At 44.3% G+C, this 21,022-nt stretch overlaps 1 protein-coding gene across 1 annotated transcript in view; it reads right to left on the reverse strand.

Annotated features, from left to right (window-relative positions):
- Positions 1–21,022, reverse strand: part of LOC139276880 (uncharacterized) — a 129,563-nt gene that overhangs the window by 46,273 nt on the left and 62,268 nt on the right. Inside the window, exons 9-11 of the mRNA XM_070894878.1 lie at positions 20,366–20,542; positions 7,880–8,387; positions 5,650–5,812 (exon numbers count right to left, since the gene is read on the reverse strand). Coding sequence (XP_070750979.1) covers positions 5,650–5,812; positions 7,880–8,387; positions 20,366–20,542 — 848 coding nt within the window. The remainder of the gene's footprint in view (positions 1–5,649; positions 5,813–7,879; positions 8,388–20,365; positions 20,543–21,022) is intronic.

The following is a 21,022-nucleotide window of genomic DNA, read 5'->3' on the forward strand; positions in this document are numbered from 1 at the left end:
CTTGGACATTCCATCACACCCACCCACATTCAGTGACGCAGTGTTTCTGTGCTTGGTACCAAGCTTATTCTTTCTAAGATTTCGGGTACTGCGCACCTGTTGAGGCGGGGAGGGGAGGGGGATTACGGGGGCGACGGTGGCAGGTGGCAAGTTGGAAGGCCTAGGCGGCAAGTTGGAGGGCCAGGCTTTGGGCTCTTCAGGGGCTGGTGTGGGGATTGGAGTGGGAGTAGCAGTTGATTCTGTCAATGTGCACGGGGTCTGGGCGTGTTCCCTTATTGCAGCAGCTAACTCCAACATGCCGTCCCTCATGCATGCTGACAGTGTTTCAATGACCTGCAACATTCCCTCCCTCATGGTCAGTGACAGTGTTTGCACTATCTCTGACATTCCCTCCTTGATGGTCACTGACAGCGCATCAGCTACCTCTGACATGCTCTCCCTCATGGTCACTATTCCTCACTGATGGTCGCGGACATCGTTCCCATTTCTTGTGTCATTGCTGTTACTTCTCCTGACAGTGCCGCTACCTCATCACTCCCCACTGATGCCGTCCAGGAGTGATCGGGTAAGGTCAATGCTCTCTGCACCCAATGACATAATCTGAAGCACATCTGTTAGATCCTGCACCTCAGGAGAGCGCGGTCAAGCTCTCCTTCACTTCCTCCCCACGGGTGTGGCTTGCACCCCACCACTGGGACCCATAGCCTCGGAAGGTGGGGCCCCGGTGTGCCTCGCTGCACCACACCACTGGGACCCATAGCCTCGGAAGGTGGGGCCCTGGCTGCACCCTACTACTGGGACCCATAGCTTCAGACATTCGGAAACCATGAAATGTCCCACCAGCACTCAAATCACTAGTCATGGAAGGGGCTTTCACCGCAATGAGCGGCACCTCATATTGGGGCTTCATCCAGCTCCATCCTCTCCCCATCATCCCCATGTTCTTGGTCTGGAGGGTTGGACTTGAAGGTGTTAACCTGTGCAGGCTGCTCCTCGTTTTTCTACATCGTCAGGGTCTGTCTCAAGTTCTGCAAAATATAACAGAATACAGACACATAGTTAGCAGCAGAGGAGGGATCAGGGTGGAAGGCATGAGTAGGCTCACACAGCGCAGGTCAGGCAGCAGGCTGATTTGAAAGACCACAATGAATGATAGCACATTGCATCCACTGAAGCTTAGCTGACGGAGATATCCCCAGGAACCAAAGCATGGCTAGGCCATGCAGTACTTAACATTTAGCAAAGCCAGACTGTGGAATTTGCAGGACTTACTCTCTCCCTTGAGTGTGGCCCAGTTTGTGCAGTGGTGGTTGCTTTTCTCCAGGCAGGACCCATCAAAGCAGCAACCCTCACTTCCAAGGGTATCAGTGGGTGCAGATTTGCCGGGCCTCCTCTGCCACTTTCCTCTGCAGAGATGAAAACATAACTTTTTAGAGAGGGAGTCTTTCTGCTGGGTGGGACATATACAGCTGGTCACATTTACAATTGCATTGAATAAATTGAAATATTACTTACACTAACTACTTGACCCAGGTCCTGCCATTTCTTTTTACACTGGTCTCCAGGTTTCGTAGTGGTCGCCATTGCACAATAATCTTCTGCAACTTGGTTCCAGCGTTTCGTCATTTCTTTGGGTGGAACTTTTATGTGACCTCTGCTGGTGTCTAACTCCTGCCATCTGTTCTCAATCACAGTAACTCGTGTCTCCATTTCTTCCTGCAAGAAATTCTTGGTCCTTGCACCACGTTGCATCTTGTATTGCTGCAGCTGTGATTTTTCCAATGCTCTCACACAGCACTAATTCCCACACACACAACTGGCTCTTTAAAAATGGCCGACTGCCAACTCGGGACTGTACTGTGCATGCGCGTCCATTGCAACGATGTCAGAAACGTAATTTTTTATTCCGGTGCGGCATCATTTCTCGGTGCAGACAGCAGGCTCCACCCCCCGAGGTGACTGGACACGCTGTGTGGCGCCAAATTCAAATTATAGATTGGGAAAACTTTGGAAAATTATTTCCATGCATTTCTGGCCTAAAAAAACTGGCATAACTCTGGCAATATGCCAGAAAACGGGTTTGGGCAAAATTGAGCCCATGATAATGTAATATTTGGCATTCTTTTATCGTATATTGTTTGTTCCAAGAAGATACATAATCCCTGGCTCAGTTAAGCAGGTTAATTCCATGTTACTTATATTAGCCTCGGTTTTCTGGTTAGTTCCTGAAAATGTTTTCCCCCTATGCATGTGTGCCCTCCACTGGCCAACTCCTGCATGTATATGCCAAATTTAGCTTCTTAAATCATAATTCATAACAGCATGCTTTACAATGTGGCTGTGTATTGTGGGACTTGGGGCAATACATTACAATCCTCAGGCGAGAGGCCACAAGATCACAATATCATAAGTGAACCTCCCACCAAATATGGGAGAGTTCATAGGCCTGGAGAAAAAACATGATCAAAAATGGTCACAAGAAAATGTTTATTCTTCGTCCAGATCTAAGGTTGCTCCAACCTCTGACATTGAATTACAATATGCAGATGATGCTTGTGTTTGTGCACACTAGGAGTCTGAATTCTAAACCATCGTTGACACCTTCACTGAAACGTATGAGAGTCTGGGCCTTACATTAAACATCAGTAAGACAAAGATTCTCTACCAACCTGTCCCCACCACATGCTACTGCTCCACGATTATCAAGATCCATGACGAGACCTTGAACAATGTGGACCACTTCCAATAACTTGGAAGGCTACTATCAGCAAGGACTGACATCAATGTCGAAGTCTAATACCATCTGCAGTGTGCCAGTGCAGCCTTCAAACGCCTGAGGAAAAGAGTGTTCAAAGACCAGGATCTGAAACTCGGCACCAAGCTCATGGTCTACAGCGCAGTAGCCTAACCCTAACTCTAACCCACCCTCCTATATGCTTCAGAGACATGAACTATGTATAGCATAAAAAATATCACATGGCATCTTTCAGAGGTGACCGAGGTAGTGGGGTTTAGAAAGGGCGTTACAAAGCACTGGAGAAGTACCACCAACGCTGCATCTGCAAAATTCTGCAAATTAATTGGCAGGATAGGCGCACCAACATCGGTGTTCTCTCTCATTCCAACATCCCCAGCATCGAGGCATTAACCACACTTGGTCAGCTCCGATAGGCGGGCTACATTGTCTGTATGCCCGATGCTAGAGTCCCAAAACAAGCACTCTACTCCGAGTTACGTCACGGCAGGCAAGTCCCAGGAGGGCAGAGAAAATATTTCAAGGACACCCTTAAAGCCTCCTCGAAAAAATTTAACATCCCCACCAACTCTTGGGAATCCCAGGCCCAAGATCATTCAAAGTGGAGGAGAAACATCAGAGAAGGCGCCAAACATTTGGAGTCTCTTCGTTAGAAGCACATGGAAGCTAAGTATAAACAGCAGAAGGAGATCATGACAAATCAAACACCCCACCCACCCGTCCCTCCAACCACCATCTGCCCCACCTGTGACAGAGACTGTAGATCTTGCATTGGTCTCATCAGTCACCTTGGAACTTATTTTAGTGTGGAAAGAAGTCATCCTCAACCCCAGGAGACTGCCTATGATGAGAAGGATTGCCACAGCTTCAACATCCAATGTGTTTCATCTTTCACCAACATAAGTTTATCTTTCTCTCTATTGGTTAGCTAAATTCGGCTTTTCAGGGTTAATTTTCCTGATTCTCCTAAGATTTTGGAAAGGGAATAAATCTAGAAGCCTACATTATGGCAGCATTTGTGACAATTTGATATTATTAATTGCCAATATTGGCAACCTTGTCTACCAACACATTAAATTTAAAATCCTCGCCCTTATTTTCAAATCCTTTCATTAACTCATCTCAACTTATCTCTACAACCTCCTCTACTTTTACATCCCCTGCCCTGCCCACTGGCCCTGACTCTAGCCTTCTGTGCATCCCTCCACCATTTGCCCCACCCCTGGGGCAGGGCTCTCAGCCACCTTGGTCCCAATCTCTGTAACACCCTTCCTAAACCCCACTACCTAAGTCACCTCTGAAAGGTGCTATATGATATTTTCAATGGGAAAGGTGCTGTATAAAAGCAAGTTATTTAGTAAGACATTAGTGCAGCCAACTCCTGGGGGTGAAATTGGACTGCGCCAGTAGTGTGAAACAGGCTCATAGCGAATTGGCAGCCTTTATCACACTACACAATGGAAAAATAAGGAAATTCGGGTACAATGTATAGGCTGCTAAATCACTATAAATCCACTTCATGCTACTTGCAAAGACCAATATCACACCACGTGTCTGAAGAATAATAATTCTAACTATAGTTGTGTCACAGCAACTGATACTCCTGGGAACAAAAGCAAAATACTGCAGATGCTGCAAATCTGAAATAAAAACAGAAAACACTGGGAATACTCAGGAGGTCAGGCAACATCTGTGGAGCGAGAAACAGAGTTAACGTTTCAGGTCGATGACCTTTCATCAGAACTGGAAAACTTTCGAGCTGTAACCGATTTTAAGCAAGTACGGGGAAGTGGGGAGGAGAGGAAGGAACAAAATTGAAAGTCTGTGATAGGGTGGAAGGCAGGAGTGATTAAATGAAAAAAGGGATGATTGTACAAAGCAAAAGGAGATGGTAATGGGACAATATGGGTCTGATAAAAATGTAAGTGGGTATCACAGAATCGTCAACAGTTGTCATCTGAAAAAATAGGGGCTAAGTTTATATTTTGAAATTGTTGAACTCAGTGTTGAGTCTGGAAGGCTGTAAAGTGCCTAATAGAAAGATGTTGTACTGTTCCTCAAGCTTACATTGAGCTTCGTTGGAACAGTGTAAGAGGCTGAGAATGGAGAGGTCAGAGTGAGAATTGAATGGAACATTAAAGTGACAGGTGACCGCAAGCTCAGGGTCATGCATGCAGACTGAATGGAGGTGTTCCGTAAAGTGGTCACCCAATCTGGGTTTGGTCTCCCCAATGGAGAGGAAACCACATCATGAGCAGCAAATACTTCTCAAGAATTGCAAGTAAATCGCTGTTTCACCTGGAAGGAGTGTTTGGGATCCTGGATGTGGAAAGGGAGGAGGTAAAAGGGCAGGTGTTGCATCTCCTGCACTTGTACAGGACAGTGCTGTGGGAAGGGGAGGGGGTGTTGAGGGTGATTGAGGAGTAGACCAGGGTGTCGCGGAGATATTGATCCCTTCCGAATGCTGAAAGGGGAGGGGAGGGGAAGATGTGTTTGGTGGTGGTATCATGTTGGAGCTGACAGAAATGGCGGAGAATGATCAGTTGAACGTGGAGGCTGGTGGCGTGAAAGATGAGGACAAGGGAAACCCTATCGTGGTTCTGGGAGGGAGGGGAAGGGGTGAGAGCAGAAGTTTGGGAAATGGAATGGACACGGTCGAGTGGAATCCTCAGTTGAGGAAAAAGAAAGACATATCGGAAGCACGAGTATGGAAGGTGGAAGTATGAAATCTTTTACATCTCTAACTTTTTTTAGTTCTGACCAAAAGTCATCGACCTGAAACGTTAACTCTGTTTCTCTCTCCACAGATACTTTAGGGACTTGTCACTATGCAGAAAAGTTCTAAAATTACAAACCTAGGTCTTGTTTAGTAAAGGATGCAATATTAAACTTACTGAAGTTGTGAGCAACTTTTTGATTCAGAAGAATTTGCTGATGGGTAGAAAGATCATTGACCGAGTGTGTTATGATATCTTGGATAGTAAACTGATCCAAGAGTCGTGGATAATATATTTGTATCTTTGCAGTACTACTTTGTCCCCAAATAGATTTCTGAATCTGAAATAAAGAAAATAAATCATCTCAATTCTAACAGTAATTGCTTCACATTTGTTCATTTTCTGCTATCATCTCATTCGTTAAGAAGATTATTTTGTACATATATATTAGAGTATAAAAGTACATACTCACGAGCAATATTAACAATTCAGAGTACATCCTGCACAGAGCAGAATTCAATGAGGCTATCACAGAGATATCTTTGAACCTGGAAATCCTTTCCACACATTAAGCACTTCCAAGTCAGCAACCCCTTGTGGGGAGATGCAACACAGAGCTTCATTTACTTTATCCAATTATCTCGAACCATTCACCATCACACCAATTTCCTGCTTCTATACCTCAAATTTGTTAGTCTCATTGCCAAGATTGGTGGCAAGTTATTGCTAGAATGAATGGCAATATATTGTGAGCTCAGATTCACTCTACCTGGAAATATCCAGACTCAATCCCTTTACTTTAGCAGCTTTCAGAGAGCGCAGCCCTTCAATAATTCTGTTCAGATGTAGCCCCAGAGCAGAAAGGCGAATTCCCACAATCTATACCGCCCAGTTCATATACCCACAAACCTATTTTTATCAGTTATTGAAAAGAATAAACGAAAGCTTGGATATTTGAACCATCTTGAGATCTACTTTGCCATATGTCGAGTTCGATCTGATAATATGAATGAATGAAAAGGTCATGTTTTGCTTAAAAAAATAACAATTGAATTATTAATAGCCCATACTTTACAATGACGTAAACATAACTTGCAGACAGAAAACAGCACCCGTGCCATATTACACCAGCACATTCAGACATACGAAACAATGGATGGAACACTTGGATGATAAGTTTAGTAAAACTAGTGAACTCCAACTTGTGCCAGACAGATGATGTCATTGGAAAAATGACACACTAGTTCTACACTAAATATAAATAACCAGCTAAAAAAAGATTTATAATGACCCCATTTGAATGAAATTATTCTGTAATTAGTCTGCCATTATCGATTTCCTTTACTCGATTTCTTGTTCAGCTGATGTTGAACTATATGGGGAATACTTCTTCTTGTGATGTGTGTAACAACATAAACCTGTTTCTAAAGAATGGGTTTATGATTTTGTTACATACAGCATACATGGGAATTCTGCCCCTCAAGGTCAGTTATTATTTGTTATTTAATATACAAGATTTTGGAGTCTGTTGGCATTAGTCCATGAATTTGGAAAACTAAATGGGTAAATGAATCATTGAAATTTGCCAACAAAAATGGCTGCTTGTTCTGCCACAGTTTTGCAGTGACGATGATCTGATAAGCTGTTGACTTTTTTGTCTTCATGTATACACCAGCTATCTGGAAATGTAATATTCTTTGTCAACAGTCTCTCAAATATATACAGCTACTGATGAACAAAAGTCCAACAGCCTTTATCCATTGACCACAGCAACTGGCAGTAACTTGGTATAAAAGAGAAACAATTTGAAGTGTAATTCTTGAGGAGACACATTTTTAAAACATTTTCACAATGGAGATGAGAATCAGAACAAATTCCTTACAGCAACTTCTTGGAGACAGTTTGACTTCCTCCACTCTCTACCACCCCTCCTGCCCCCGACCCCTGCAGTGACAACTTAAAAAGTCAAAAACAAAATTTAAATTGTTGTTGAATTTTCTTTTTAAATTTACCAGTTTGGAGGAAGGAACAACACATTGTTTGACAGGCTTGGCTCTGACAAATCTAGAAACAAATCGAGCTGGTGTTCACAGCCAAGCCACAACACAAACAGACTTAAAGCTGCGATCCAGAAGCAAAATACTGCAGACGTTGGAATCTGAAATAAAAACAGAAAATCCTGGAAATCTCAGCAGGCCAGGCAGTATCTGTGGAGAGAAACAGAGTTAACTTTTCAGGTCTGTGGCCCTTTGTCAAAGCTGTGATCTTGCGGTATCATCTCCTCCTGGTTTGATTTTGCAGAGAAAGGTACTATTGAAAATGTCTTCCAATCCCAAGGCACAGTTTCTGATTGGCATTAAAAACAGTGCTAGAATAAAGGGTAGCATGGATTACTGAAATGACTGACCTTTTCTGGAGCAACTACATCCCAATGGAATGGTTTAGTCTTCTTCACCATACCACTCGAATTCTTTAGTGGGAGCGGAGGAGGAGGAATAGCTGGTGGTGGAGGGGGAACGGGAAGGAGAGGTGGAGATAGTAGGCATCGGGGTGAAAAGGGAATAGCTACCGGTTCTATAATTGTTTTCTCAACTGGAGAGGTAAGTTCAGTTCCTTCTTTCCCCTCTGCCTTTTTTCCTGCATTCGCTTTTGGTTCTTCTTTTTCCTCTTCTTCTGCCTCCTCCTGGTTTGGCTTTCCTGGTAAGTCTGGTTGTTTTAATACTGTTTCATCAGCAGGCTCCTTTGTGAATGGTATATCTGATGTAATCTCATACAAAGTATTGTCTACAAAAAGCTGTGACTGGGATAAACGCTTCCAGTGCAAACAGCACTTATCAATAGCATCAATCCATTCATTCCGGTACTTTATTAAATCTTCTGTCCTATTCAACTGGTCAGTAACTGGTATTCGGAATCTAAGATTAAGAAAAGGCAATTGGATTATTATGTGCACCAAAATTATCCATTAAAACAGCCAATATATCCTTCACTGAAGGTGACAGATTAGGAAAAGGGAAGGTGCAACGAGACCTGAGTGTCATGATACATCAGTCATTGAAGGTTAGCATGCAGGTACAGCAGGCGGTTAAGAAAGCAAATGGCATGTTGGCCTTCATAGCGAGGGGATTTGAATACAGGGGCAGGGAGGTGTTGCTACAGTTGTACAGGGCCTTGGTGAGGCCACACCTGGAGTATTGTGTACAGTTTTGGTCTCCTAACTTGAGGAAGGACATTCTTGCTATTGAGGGAGTGCAGCGAAGATTCACCAGACTGATTCCCGGGATGGCGGGACTGACCTATCAAGAAAGACTGGATCAACTGGGCTTGTATTCACTGGAGTTCAGAAGAATGAGAGGGGACCTGATGGAAACGTTTAAAATTCTGACGGGTTTAGACAGGTTAGATGCAGGAAGAATGTTCCCAATGTTGGGGAAGTCCAGAACCAGGGGTCACAGTCTGAGGATAAGGGGTAAGCCATTTAGGACCGAGATGAGGAGAAACTTCTTCACCCAGAGAGTGGTGAACCTGTGGAATTCTCTACCACAGAAAGTAGTTGAGGCCAATTCACTAAATATATTCAAAAGGGAGTTAGATGAAGTCCTTACTACTCGGGGGATCAAGGGTTATGGCAAGAAAGCAGGAAGGGGGTACTGAAGTTTCATGTTCAGCCATGAACTCATTGAATGGCGGTGCAGGCTAGAAGGGCTGAATGGCCTGCTCCTGCACCTTTTTTCTATGTTTCTATGTTTCTATGTTCCAAAAACATTCTAGCTTCACATTTTCCTGAAACAGTTTCAGAAATAGGGAAGTCCCAGAAACATTTCTTGAAAGAAGTAGCTCAAGAAAGTTGAGCCCTATATTTATGGTGACAGTACATATTTGAGATATCTAGAGGACTAGAATACAAGGTGGAGAAGTTATGTTACAGCTATACAAAGCGCTAGTTAGATCACACCTGGGGCATTATGTTCAGTTCTGGGCACCACAGCTTCGGGGGAAATATATTGGCCTTGGAGGGAATGCAGCAGAATGATACCTGGACTCTAAGGCTTAAATTACAAGGAGAGATTACACAAACTAGGATTGTATTCCCTGAAATTTACAAGATTAAGGGTGATTTGAATAAAGTTTTCAAGATATTGGGGTCAAGTTTCGGCCTGAGTTGCTCCTATTTTTTTGGAGCAACTAGTTTAGAGTATCTTAGAAATTGCAATTCTCGGCCTTTAGTTTGCTCTAGTTCTAGTGAGTTGGAACAGTTTCATTTTAGAACAGATTTTTTTTCAAAAGGGGGCGTATCCGGCCACTTACGCCTGTTTTGCAAGTTTAGGCAGCGAAAACTTACTCCAAACTAACTTAGAATGGAGTAAGTGTAGATTTTTGTACGCTCAAAAAAACCTTGCCTACACTTAGAAAATCAGGCGTAGGTTACAAATCAGGCGTAGGGAACGAGTGATTGGGGGGGGCGGGGGGTTAACAAACACTAAACACTTCACTTTTACAAATAAAGAGCCATCATCAATAATAAATGATAAATAAACCAATAAATCAATCCAAATAAATAAAAAAATTAAAAACAAATTAAAAATCACTCAATAGATGAAAAAATTATTTCTATTCACCTACTGCAGCACCAGGGAGAAGAGGGGAAGAGAAGATGATGATGGGGGGGGGGAGAAAAGAAGATTGGAGGGGAGAAGAGAAGAAGATGGGGGGGAGAAGAGAAGATGGGGGGGTGGGGGGAAGAGAAGATGATGGGGGGGGGAGAAAAGATGGGGGGGGGAGAAAAGATGGGGGGGGGACGAGAAGATGGGGGGGTGGGGGGAAGAGAAGATGATGGGGGGGGGAGAAAAGATGGGGGGTGAAGAAAAGATGGGGGGGGAGAAGAGAAGATGGGGGGAGAAGAGAAGAAAATGGGGGGGAGGGGGAGAAGAGAAGAAGATGGGGGGGAGGGGGAGAAGAGAAGAAGATGGGGGGGTGGGGGGAGAGATGCAGATGCCGGGCTGCTGCCGACGCTGACGACTCTTCGGGCGGGGCCCGCCCCAGCAAGATGCAGGGCAGGCGGGCCCCGCCGACGACAAGGAAGCCGGGCCCGCACGCAGCCGATGCCAGGCTGCCAATGCCGCCACCGACTCTTCGGGCGGGGCCCACCGCTGAGGTAAGATGCGCAGGCCACTCGGCCGGGGATAGGGGCGACGTCCTTTCAGCCTGAGATAGGGTCGTCGCCCCGGAGACAGGACGCCGGCAGCTACTACGCACGCGCGCAGCTGCAGGCACGGTTTTCGGTGCAGGGCTGTAGCTCCGCCCCCAGCAGCTCCTGCTGCACCGCGCTGTGGTGGAATTGGGCCGACAGATATTGGAGAATCGTGAGGTAAGTATTCGGCGCAATTTTTATTCTATAAATTAGGCGGGCCTCTCCGATGTGCGCCGTTCTAGCGGGCGGCTGAAACTTCACCCCATTAAGGGGAACTGATAGTTAGATAGTGAGAAGCTATTTCTGCTATTTGGGGAGTCTCAGACTCGGGGATATAGTCGCAAGGTTAGTGCCAGGCCTTCCAGGAGAGAAGTCTGGAAACACTTCTATATGCAAAGGGTGGTAGATGTTTGGAACTCTCTTCCGCAAATGACAGTTGATGCCAGATTAATTGTTAATTTTAAATCCAAGATTGATAGATTTTTGTTAACCAAAGGGATTAAAGGATATGGGCCAAAGGCGGTTATATGGAGTTAGGTTAGAGCAACCATTATCTCATTGAATGGTGGAACATGAGGCGCTCTCTGGCCTACTCCTGTTTCTATGTTCCTATATAAGGAGAGAGGTTGTTCTGTTTGTTATGTGCAGTAACATCATAAAAATGTTCATGGAGATTTCTTTGTTGAGTTTTCAGCAAAATTATAAATCTCTCTTTTTAAAACACAGGCTCGATGGGTTAAATGGCTTACTCCTGTTCCTATGTTGCTAGATTAATGAATATTGGTTCTTCATTCATAGCAAAGTTAGTCTTTGGCCAGAATTTTCCCTACCTGGGCGACCGGGTCCGGTGCGGGCGGTGGCCCTTGTGGGTCGCGATCCCGCTGCTGGTTCCATCCCACGACTGAAAATGACTTTTCCTTAAAAGGGCCTATTAAGCCCACCCTGCACGTTATCCAGTCCAATTAAATGTTGTGGGTCTGATGACGTCATCATTGACGTGTTTTCAGCCGGGATCTTTAAAGTGGCCATGGCCACATCAGATTTGAATATCAATGTAACGTAGTGCTGTCAGTGCACTACAGCATTGGAGAGCTGCAAATACTTACAAAGACTGCACCCAGGTTCTCCAAACACTCCCTCAACATGCACAAGGGCGGTCCTCTTCCCTGCCAATGCAGCCTGGTTGGCGATTGCAGAGGAGGTCATCAGCAGGGATGTGGTCAGGGCGACCAAGGTGCAGTGATGCAAATGTTTCCATTAGAGCAGGAAACATTAGTACAAAGCTGCACTCACTTTCATCCTCCTGTACCTCTAATCACATCTCCATCTCACTAGCCACCCTTCACACCCACCCTCATCCTTGTCCAATCATACCAGCTAACAACACACAAGGTGACTTGCATGTTTTATCCAACGTTTATGTAAAGTTTCCGTTAATGAGCTGTCAAACATAAAAATCTTTATTTTCAACACTTTCCGATGTTGGATATATTTGTGTGGCTTAGTGAGTTGCAGTGAATGGTGAGACATAACGGTACCTCCAGCAATGGTGGTGAGTGTGAAAGGAATGGCTTGTTCATTGCAGGGATGCTTTATGGTGTTGCTGTGGGGTAGTGCCACTAGGTCAGTAGTATACCCATCATAGTGGAAATGGAAACATTTGAGACGAAGGCCGAAATTTTCCGGGGTGGTAGCGGGTACAAACGGAGGCAGGGCAGGTGGGAAAGTTGTTATTTTTGGGAGTGGATCAGGAACCCACTGTCAGCCCGCTCATGTCATGCCTGGATCTGTCAGCCCAATTTAAAGTATTAGTAGCTTATTGTCAGACCCTTAAGAGTGGTTTTAACCTTACCTTTTAAACTTAACTGCATGGCCATAGGAAACACTGCTCAGGAACCACATCTGTCAACCTGAGGCAGGAGTTCAGTTGCCATTGCTCCAGCTGATTAGTTGACAGCATCGAATGTACAGTAAAAATTCCCACCTGATCACTTTCCTCAGCAGAAGCTGTTTCTCACTGCATTCCCAGCACAGATGAGTGTATAGTGTCAAGTGAAGTAAATCTGGCCATGCTGAAGCCATCCCTGGCATCCCAGGCAGCAATATGCTCAGGTGCCGATGCCCTCTGTCCAGTGCAGCATCAGGTGATTGTGGAGAAGGTTGGTGTTGTTGTTGTTGGTGCTGCTGGTATGCCTAGTGCTGCTGGTGTTGGAGCTCATTGTGGTCAGATTCTGAGGCCCAAGGTGAGACAGTATAAATGGCATCCATGCTGATGGAATAGATGGCAGGTGATGACAGAAGCAATCTGTCAATGGTGAGAGAGTTCTTCCAATGAGGTGACACTGGATGGAGACTTTGCTGGGAATGCAGTGAGAAACAGCTTCTGCTGAGGAAAGTGATCAGCTGTCAGGTGGGAATTTTTACTGTACATTCGATGCTGTCAACTAATCAGCTGGAGCAATGGCAACTGAAGTCCTGCCTCAGGTTGACAGATGCGGTTCCTGAGCAGTGTATCCTGTGGCCATGCAGTTAAATTTAAAAGGTAAGGTTAAAACCACTCTTAAGGGTCTGACAGTAAGCTACTAATACTTTAAATTGGGTCGCCCACCTTTGCTGGTCGAGTCGGGTCCACGCTGACAGATCCAGGCATGACAGGAGCGGGCTGACAGCGGGTTCCTGACCCACTCCCAAAAATAACAATTTTCCCACCTGCCCTGCCTCCGTTTGTACCCGCTACCACCCCGGAAAATTCCGGCCTTGGTCTCAAATGTTTCCATTTCCACTATGATGGGTATACTACTGACCTAGTTTCCCAGTTAATGCACAAAAACTGACCGGCAAATCACATGGCAATATTTTTTGGGGGGAACAGGAAAGAACTATTGGGCCCAACAAGTTGATCCCTTTTAAATAGTTAAGCTTTATGTATCTGTCTTCTCACTTTATCCTTCATTCCATTTTCTCTCCGGAATGATACATAATAGGCATTTGAACCCATTTATACTGCCCTCTTCAATGGGTTTCCCTGGTAACTTACCCCACAAATCTTCCGCCCTTTAAGTGAAAACATTTCATCCAATATTTTTTTCTATTCCTAACCAACCTTTTTTTTTGAAAAAAACTTGCCTCTCCTGTTATTAGAATCGATCCCTATAGTGAACAATTTGCCTGGATTTACTATGGTAATTCTCTTCATAATTTTGGAAATTACAGTTAGGTTACATCAAAGTAAAATTTGTGCTTTGTTTTTAATTAACAAGGAAATCATTAGCTGCATTCCACAGACTGATTTTTTTGCACTTTAAACAGTTTCAAAGTTTCCAACCTAAATTAGTAGAATTAATTAACTCTCTATGAAAGTAACAAATTACCCTCATCGGTATAAAATTCTGTTTCCTGTCGCAGGTAACAATTTGTTTGGTTCGGATTTTATGATAGACCAGAATACCAGGGCAGATTTTAAGGGACTCAGCCTGGCATAAATGTGGTGGTAGCGGCTTGAAAATGGTGTTGGGTCACTTACTGCCCCGATTACGCTGGTGCTCTGACTGCTGTCACCTTGGGTAGGGTCCCGAGATAGGCAGGCGGAGTGCCCACTTGCTTCTGGCGGCAGGCCACTTGTCATGGAAAAATTGGGAGCCTATGATGTACATAGGGCCTCAATTGCTGTGCACACTCTGCTCATTTATACCACCGTTGAGCGGCCTAACCAGTGGTCCTTAAAAGGATCACTGGAGGCCGCTCAGTAAAAAGGTTCTTTTTAAATTTTATTTTTGTGGGGCCGGGAGGAACAGGAATGCTTCTCCTGGATCTAAAAAAAAACTCCAGCCCGCTGCCGGCATGTGCAAGAATCCCTACTGGGATTGCGTCCTCCGTCCCACCCCCACCCTGCCCCCCCATTTCCCCTGACTGCTGACCAGCTCAGCGTGGGAACCAGATGAATTCCTTTCCTCACCAATTGTCAAGTTGCCTCAGAGTACCGGTTTGGCACCCGCAGATCGATGACTGAACGTGAATGAGGCCTAGGCCAAGTTGTGCGCCTCACGTGAAAATCACCACCATTTTGTGTGCACTTATTGTGGTGTAATGGCAGTTTGAAATACACTTTCCAATTCTTGTCATGTGCTAAAACTCTCTGATACATGAAAGCTTCAGGTAACAAGCAAGAGGTTCCTGGGGCAGCGTTCGATTGTTTGTTAGTCTTCAGGTTATTTTTACCAAAGACAATCTTCAAAGGTCCTATTTGGCTTCAAAGGGTGAATTATCCTTAAAACACAGGACATTTTCAGGTGCTCACAGTTCTATACACTGTGCTGATACATACAGAGAAATATAGAATTCTCTTGGCAACTACTTATTTACTGCCACAGGAGACGGTGGGCTAGAAATTCATCTCCTTACCGATACTCCGTAGCGCCATGAAATGGTGATAAAATGGCGGCCGCCACTCTCGCCAGTCGGACAGGGTCTCGCAGCAGCCGCCATATTGCTCTCCCACTTTGCACTGCCGGTAACTGGCTGGGCAGGCTACATTTCTTGGGTGTGTGAAATGAGGAAGGCACAAGGAGCTGTGCTGACGGGAGGGCAGGAAAGCAAGAGGTACATGCCAGAAGGAGGATAATGTACAAGGATCCTTTCAGTCCTGCCGCTGGCCGACCATGCCCCTGCCAAGAATGGCCGGCACCATCTCCTCCAAGGGGGTGAGGTGAGACTTGGAATGGGAGATGTGTCTCGTCAGTGGTGCAGATTGTTGGTAGATTGATTGGGGATTGTGCTTTGAGCAGTGTGTGAGGCTAGTGGTGCTGTTGGTAGGACATGGCTTTTGAAGATGCATTCACTGACCTTGACCAGTGGTCTGAGGTCATGAAGCTTCTTTGAGTACTGGAGCCAGGTGGTGGGGCAACACTGCTGACAGTGACGGTCTTAGGGGATGTACTCCCACATCATTCCTCCTGGCCCCTGTGCGTAGAGGACCGCTCTTGCAGTGTTGACCCCTGTACAAAGCTGGAGTGTTGCGCGTGAGACTCTCGGTGCCCTTTCCCTGGCTTGCTGAGCCATTTGTGTTAATGCTGAGGCAGTTTTCCCATTTGTTGAGGTTCGGAAGATAATTCAGCTTTCAGAGCTGAATATTCACATTTGGAACTTCATTTAAATGATAAATATTCTAAAAGACAGAAAGGGCTGAATATTTGATTTGCTGCAATTTACGTTGTATTGCTTCAGTTGTATTGCATCGCCCATTTAAATCTTAGACCTCTTCATTGCCCACAATTCCTTGCAAGCTCCACAGCTTCGCTCACAGAGGCTGTGGGAAGCTGCAACGCCGCCCCTGGACAGCAACGGATCCCTCCATTAACACTACCAGGACGACACTGCACGGAAGGTGAGCACTGCACCACCTATCTCCATGCTTCCCAGACCAATTTCACTTGCATAACACTGCAACCATTTCAAGCGGACATTAGATTCAGTTGCTGGTGACACCAGCAACTTTGCCGCCAAAACAAATTTTTCCTCTAGTGTCACTTTCAAGGTTTTGTCAAAAGGTGGTGCTTTTAAACAGTCGTCCTAGTTTTATGTATTGTAAATTACCACTTGGACTGTACAGCATTTTGCCTCTACTTTTGTTTTAGAGTCATTTAATTGTCTCTACAAGTGGTCTAATATAAAATCAGATAGTAAGAGTTTCTACAGGTATATAGAAAGGAAGAGAGTAGCTAAAGTAAATGTTGGTCACTTAGAGGATGAGACTGGGGAATTAATAATGGGAAACAGGTAAATGGCAGAGACTTTGAACAAATATTTTGTATTGGTCTTCACTGTAGAAGACACTAAAAACATCCCAATAATGGATAACCAAGGGGCTACTGGGAGGGAGGAACTTAATATAATCACTATCACTAAAGAAAAAGTATTCGGTAAAACAATGGCACGAAAGGTGGACGTCCCCTGGACCTGATGGCTTGCATCCTAGTGTCTTAAAAGAAGTGGCTGCAGAGATAGTGGATGCATTGGTTGTAATCTACCAAAATTTCCTGGATTCTGGAGAGGTCCCAGCGGATAGGAAAACTGTAAATGTAACGCCCCTATTTAAAAAAAGGAGGCAGACAGAAAGCAGAAAATTATAGACCAGTTAGCCTAACATCTGTTTTTGGAAAATGCTGGAGCCCATTATTAAGGAAGCAGTAGCAGGACATTTGGAAAAGCATAATACAGTCAAGCAGAGTCAGCATGATTTTATGAAAGGGAAATTATGTTTGACAAATTTTCTGAAGTTCTTTGAGGATGTAACGAGCAGGGTGGATAAGGGGGAGCCAGTGGATGTGGTGTATTTGGATTTCCAGAAGGCATTCGATAAGGTGGCACATAAAAGGTTACTGCACAAGATTAAAGCACACAGGGTTTGGAATAATATATTCGCATGGATAGCGGATTGGTTAACTAATAAAAAACAGAGTCGGGATAAATGAGTCATTTTCCGATTGGCAAACGGTAACTAGTGAGGTGCCACAGGGATCGGTGCTGCAGCCTCAACTATTTACAATCTATATTAATGACTTGGATGATGGGACTGAGTGTAATGTAGCCAAGTTTGCTGATAATACAAAGATGAGTGGAAAATGAAGTTGTGAGGTGGACACAAAAAATCTATGAAGGGATATAGACAGGCTAAGTGAGTGGGCAAACGTTTGGAAGATGGAGTATAATGCAGGAAAGTGTCAGTTTTTCTGCCAAAGTGGATAACCTAATAAAGCAAATTATTATTTAAAAAGATAGAAATGCTGCAGTAAGAGGGACCTGGGGGTCCTTGTGCATAAAACACAAAAAGTTAGTATGCAGGTACAGCAAGTGATCAGGAAGGCAAATGGAATGTTAGCCTTTATTGCAAAGGGGATGGATTATAAAAGCAGGGAATCCTGCTACAACTGTACATGCTATTGGTGAGACCACACCTGGAATACTGCATAAAGTTTTGGTCTCCTTATTTAAGGAGAGATATACTTGCATTGGAGGCAGTTCAGAGAAGGTTCACTAGGTTCACTCCTGAGATAAAGGGGTTGACTTATGAAGAAAGATTGAGCAGGTTGGGCCTATACTCATTGAAGTTTAGAAGAATGAGAGGTGATCTTATTGAAACATATAAGGTACTGAGGGGGATCAATAAGGTAGATGTAGAGAGGATGTTGCCCCTCATGGGGGAATCTAGAACTAGGGGGCATGGTTTCAGAATAAGGGGTTGCCCACTTAAATGAGATGAGGAGGAATTTCTTCTCTCAGAGGGTTGTAAATCTGTAGAATTCTCTGCTCCAGAGAGCTGTGGAGGCTGGGTCATTGAATATATTTAAGGTGGAGATAGACAGATATTTGAGCGATAAGGGAGTGAAGGTTATGGGGGGGCGGGCAGGTTAGTGGAGCTGAGCCCAAGATCAGATCAGCTATGATCTTATTGAATGGCTGAGTAGGCTCCAGAGGCCAAATGGCCTACTTTTGCTCCTATTTCTTATGTTCTTATGTTAACATTTGTTTTGTCTTCTGGAATGACAGGGGACATATTAGGCATCCAATGTGAAATACAATCTTTGATGAGGAATCATTTTTAGTGCTGGAATATACTCTGACAGAGGTTAAAATTCACAAGTTTCAGTTTATATGTCCTGCTCAAAGAAGCAACAACAAAATGCTTATAAAACAAAAATTTGTTAGGGAAAGTCCAAAGTGTAACAAGCACTTGTGCAAAGTAAACAGGTCCAACTTCGTTAATATTTCCTCACGACTTATATTCCCAATACCATGAATCTCTTTATGCTCTCTGAAGGCTAATATTATTCTATGATTGGGTAACCAGCACTACATACAGTTCCCCAAATGGGGTTTTACCAACAGTTTACACTGCAACAATATAAAGGCCTGGAAATTTGGTGCATTTGCATCTCCCGGGGGGCACTAATGCATTTGGAACTGGGCACGGTGCTGACAATGACTCCTGCCATATTGGGTGGGAGTTTAGTGGTGACGCTACGGCATTGCGCCCCAATCTACTGCGCGTGGAGATTGTGATGTCATTGCCATACGCATTGTCCCGTTAGCGTCCCGGATCCGAAATTCACTTTCTCCCCCTGCAGCAGTGCAGGGTGAAAGAACTGGCAGCTGCAGGAGGCGTGGATTAGGTGGTAATTAAAGGCGAGGTGGCCGAGAGAAGAAAAAAGAAAAACTTATCTTTGTTGCTGACATTTTCTTCCATTTACTTTGCGGGTTGCTGCCCGCAATCGTTCAGCCTGGACATTGAATATATTTAAGGCGCAGATAGACATATTTTTGAGCGGTAAGGGAATAAAGGGTTATGGGGAGTCCTTGATCAGATCAGCCCTGATCTTATTGAATGGCGGAGCAGGCTCGAGGGGCCAAATGGCCTACTCCTGTTCCTATTTCTTATGTTCTTATGTTAACCTCAACCTGCTGTCCTACTCATCACATCCCCATTACCTTGTCTTCCCTACCCTATTCCTGCACATTCCTCTTGCTCTACATTATCACTTTCCCATCTCACCAGCCACCCCTTAAACTCACCCTCATCTGACTAACAACACACATGGGTCGGCACTTGGCTGTTTTATGCAATGTTCTTATGAATTTTCTGTTAATGTGGTGTCAAACATTGAAACCTTTATTTTCAACACTTTGTGTTCTTGGACAGATCTGTGTGCATTTTTGGAAGTGGCTTTGTGAGTTGGTGAATGGTGAGACATAACAGTACGCCCCACACTGGTGATGAGTGTGAAAGGAATGGCTTGGGGAATGCTTTATAGTGTTGGTGTGGGGTGGTGCCAACCTGGTGCATCAGGTGGCAGCCAGAGTGTACAGCATCAAGTGAAGTAAATCTGATCATGGTGAGGCCATCCCTGGCAGCAATGTGGTCAGGTGGTGATGCCCTGTGTCCTGTGCAGCATCAGTTGATTGCGGAGAAATTTGGTGTGGCTGTTGGTGCTGTTAGTGTGCCTGGTGATGTTGGTGTTGGGACTGATCATGGTAGGATTCTGAGGACCAAGGTGAGACAGTATAAACTGTAACCATTCTGATGGCAGGTGAACTTGAGATGACAGAAACAATCTGTCAATATTGAGAGAGGTTGCTCCAATGAGGTGACACTGGATAGAGAACCTGCATAAAACTCAATCTGTCTTCCAAATGCAGTAAGCAGCAGCTTCTGAACTTGGAAAGTGAACAGCTGAGCGAGGGGAGCTTTTATAGCACATCTGCAGCTGTCAAGTAATGAGATGATTCCATAGTCATTCAACTCCCGAACTGCTTATCTGACATGATCCCCGAGCAGCGTGGACCCCTTGGGTGATCTGGTAAACTCTGAAGGTTAACTATAAATAGCTCTTAATCCTCTGTTAACAAGGTCATAATGACCTGAATTGCCTCCCCTGCCACTGCATATTGGGTTTGCTCAGCGCTGACAGACTAGGGAAAGGTGCATGGCGGCGGATTAACAGTGGGGTCCTTACCAAGGTCCATGGTCTCTGCTTGAAAATATGTTCTGTAGAACGTATTTTAAAATTCTCTAATGCCTCCTTTTTAAGGATGGAACTTAGCTCAAAGTGGAATGTTGCTCTCGAGAGCTATCAGCAGAAAATGTTTGTGGCTGACTTTGTCAATAAGATCTATTCATATGGTACACACAAAATGAAAATCACTTACAAGTAGCAGTTTTTCTTTGTGATCACAGTGAATGAGCTGCTCCCCACCTCCTTGTGTACACTTGCGTTACCATCTGACAAGTAAATCACGTTGCCACTCAAGCCCAACTGCTCATTCACTTCAACAAGGTTGAGGCGCTGAAAACAAAGCTCTCCTTTACGCAACTGCACACAGTATCTGAAACAAGGAAACAACAAGATGATGAATGTTTTCTCCTTTAAAAAAGGTAAAAGATTCTATTTGGTATATTGGAGTCATCGTCTTAACCACCAGTTTATGCAGAGTTTACAATTGATAATTCAAAGTCATTTTTTGCAGTAGAATTTTTAATTACCACATAATTTGAATTAAGCAGTGTAAATATCATTGTAAAATAGGAATTTAGTGCTTAATTTGAATTATTAGATAATTTTAATTAAACAATTTTGAATTGTTAGACTTTGCAAGTAAATGCTTTAGTGAACACTTGCGGTAGATCTAAAGTACTCCAACACAGCACTACCACAGTTGGCCCTTTTTTAGTTTATTAGGTGGCATTTCAATAGAACATGGGCTAAGGAAGGTGCATGGGATATATGTAAATTTATGAGACACATTCATTTATTTCAACATATCTCAGCAGCAGTGAGGAAATCAATTGGAGGGACTTAGACCACC

Source organism: Pristiophorus japonicus, chromosome 12 (assembly GCF_044704955.1).
Source record: "Pristiophorus japonicus isolate sPriJap1 chromosome 12, sPriJap1.hap1, whole genome shotgun sequence".
NCBI lineage: Eukaryota > Metazoa > Chordata > Chondrichthyes > Pristiophoridae > Pristiophorus > Pristiophorus japonicus.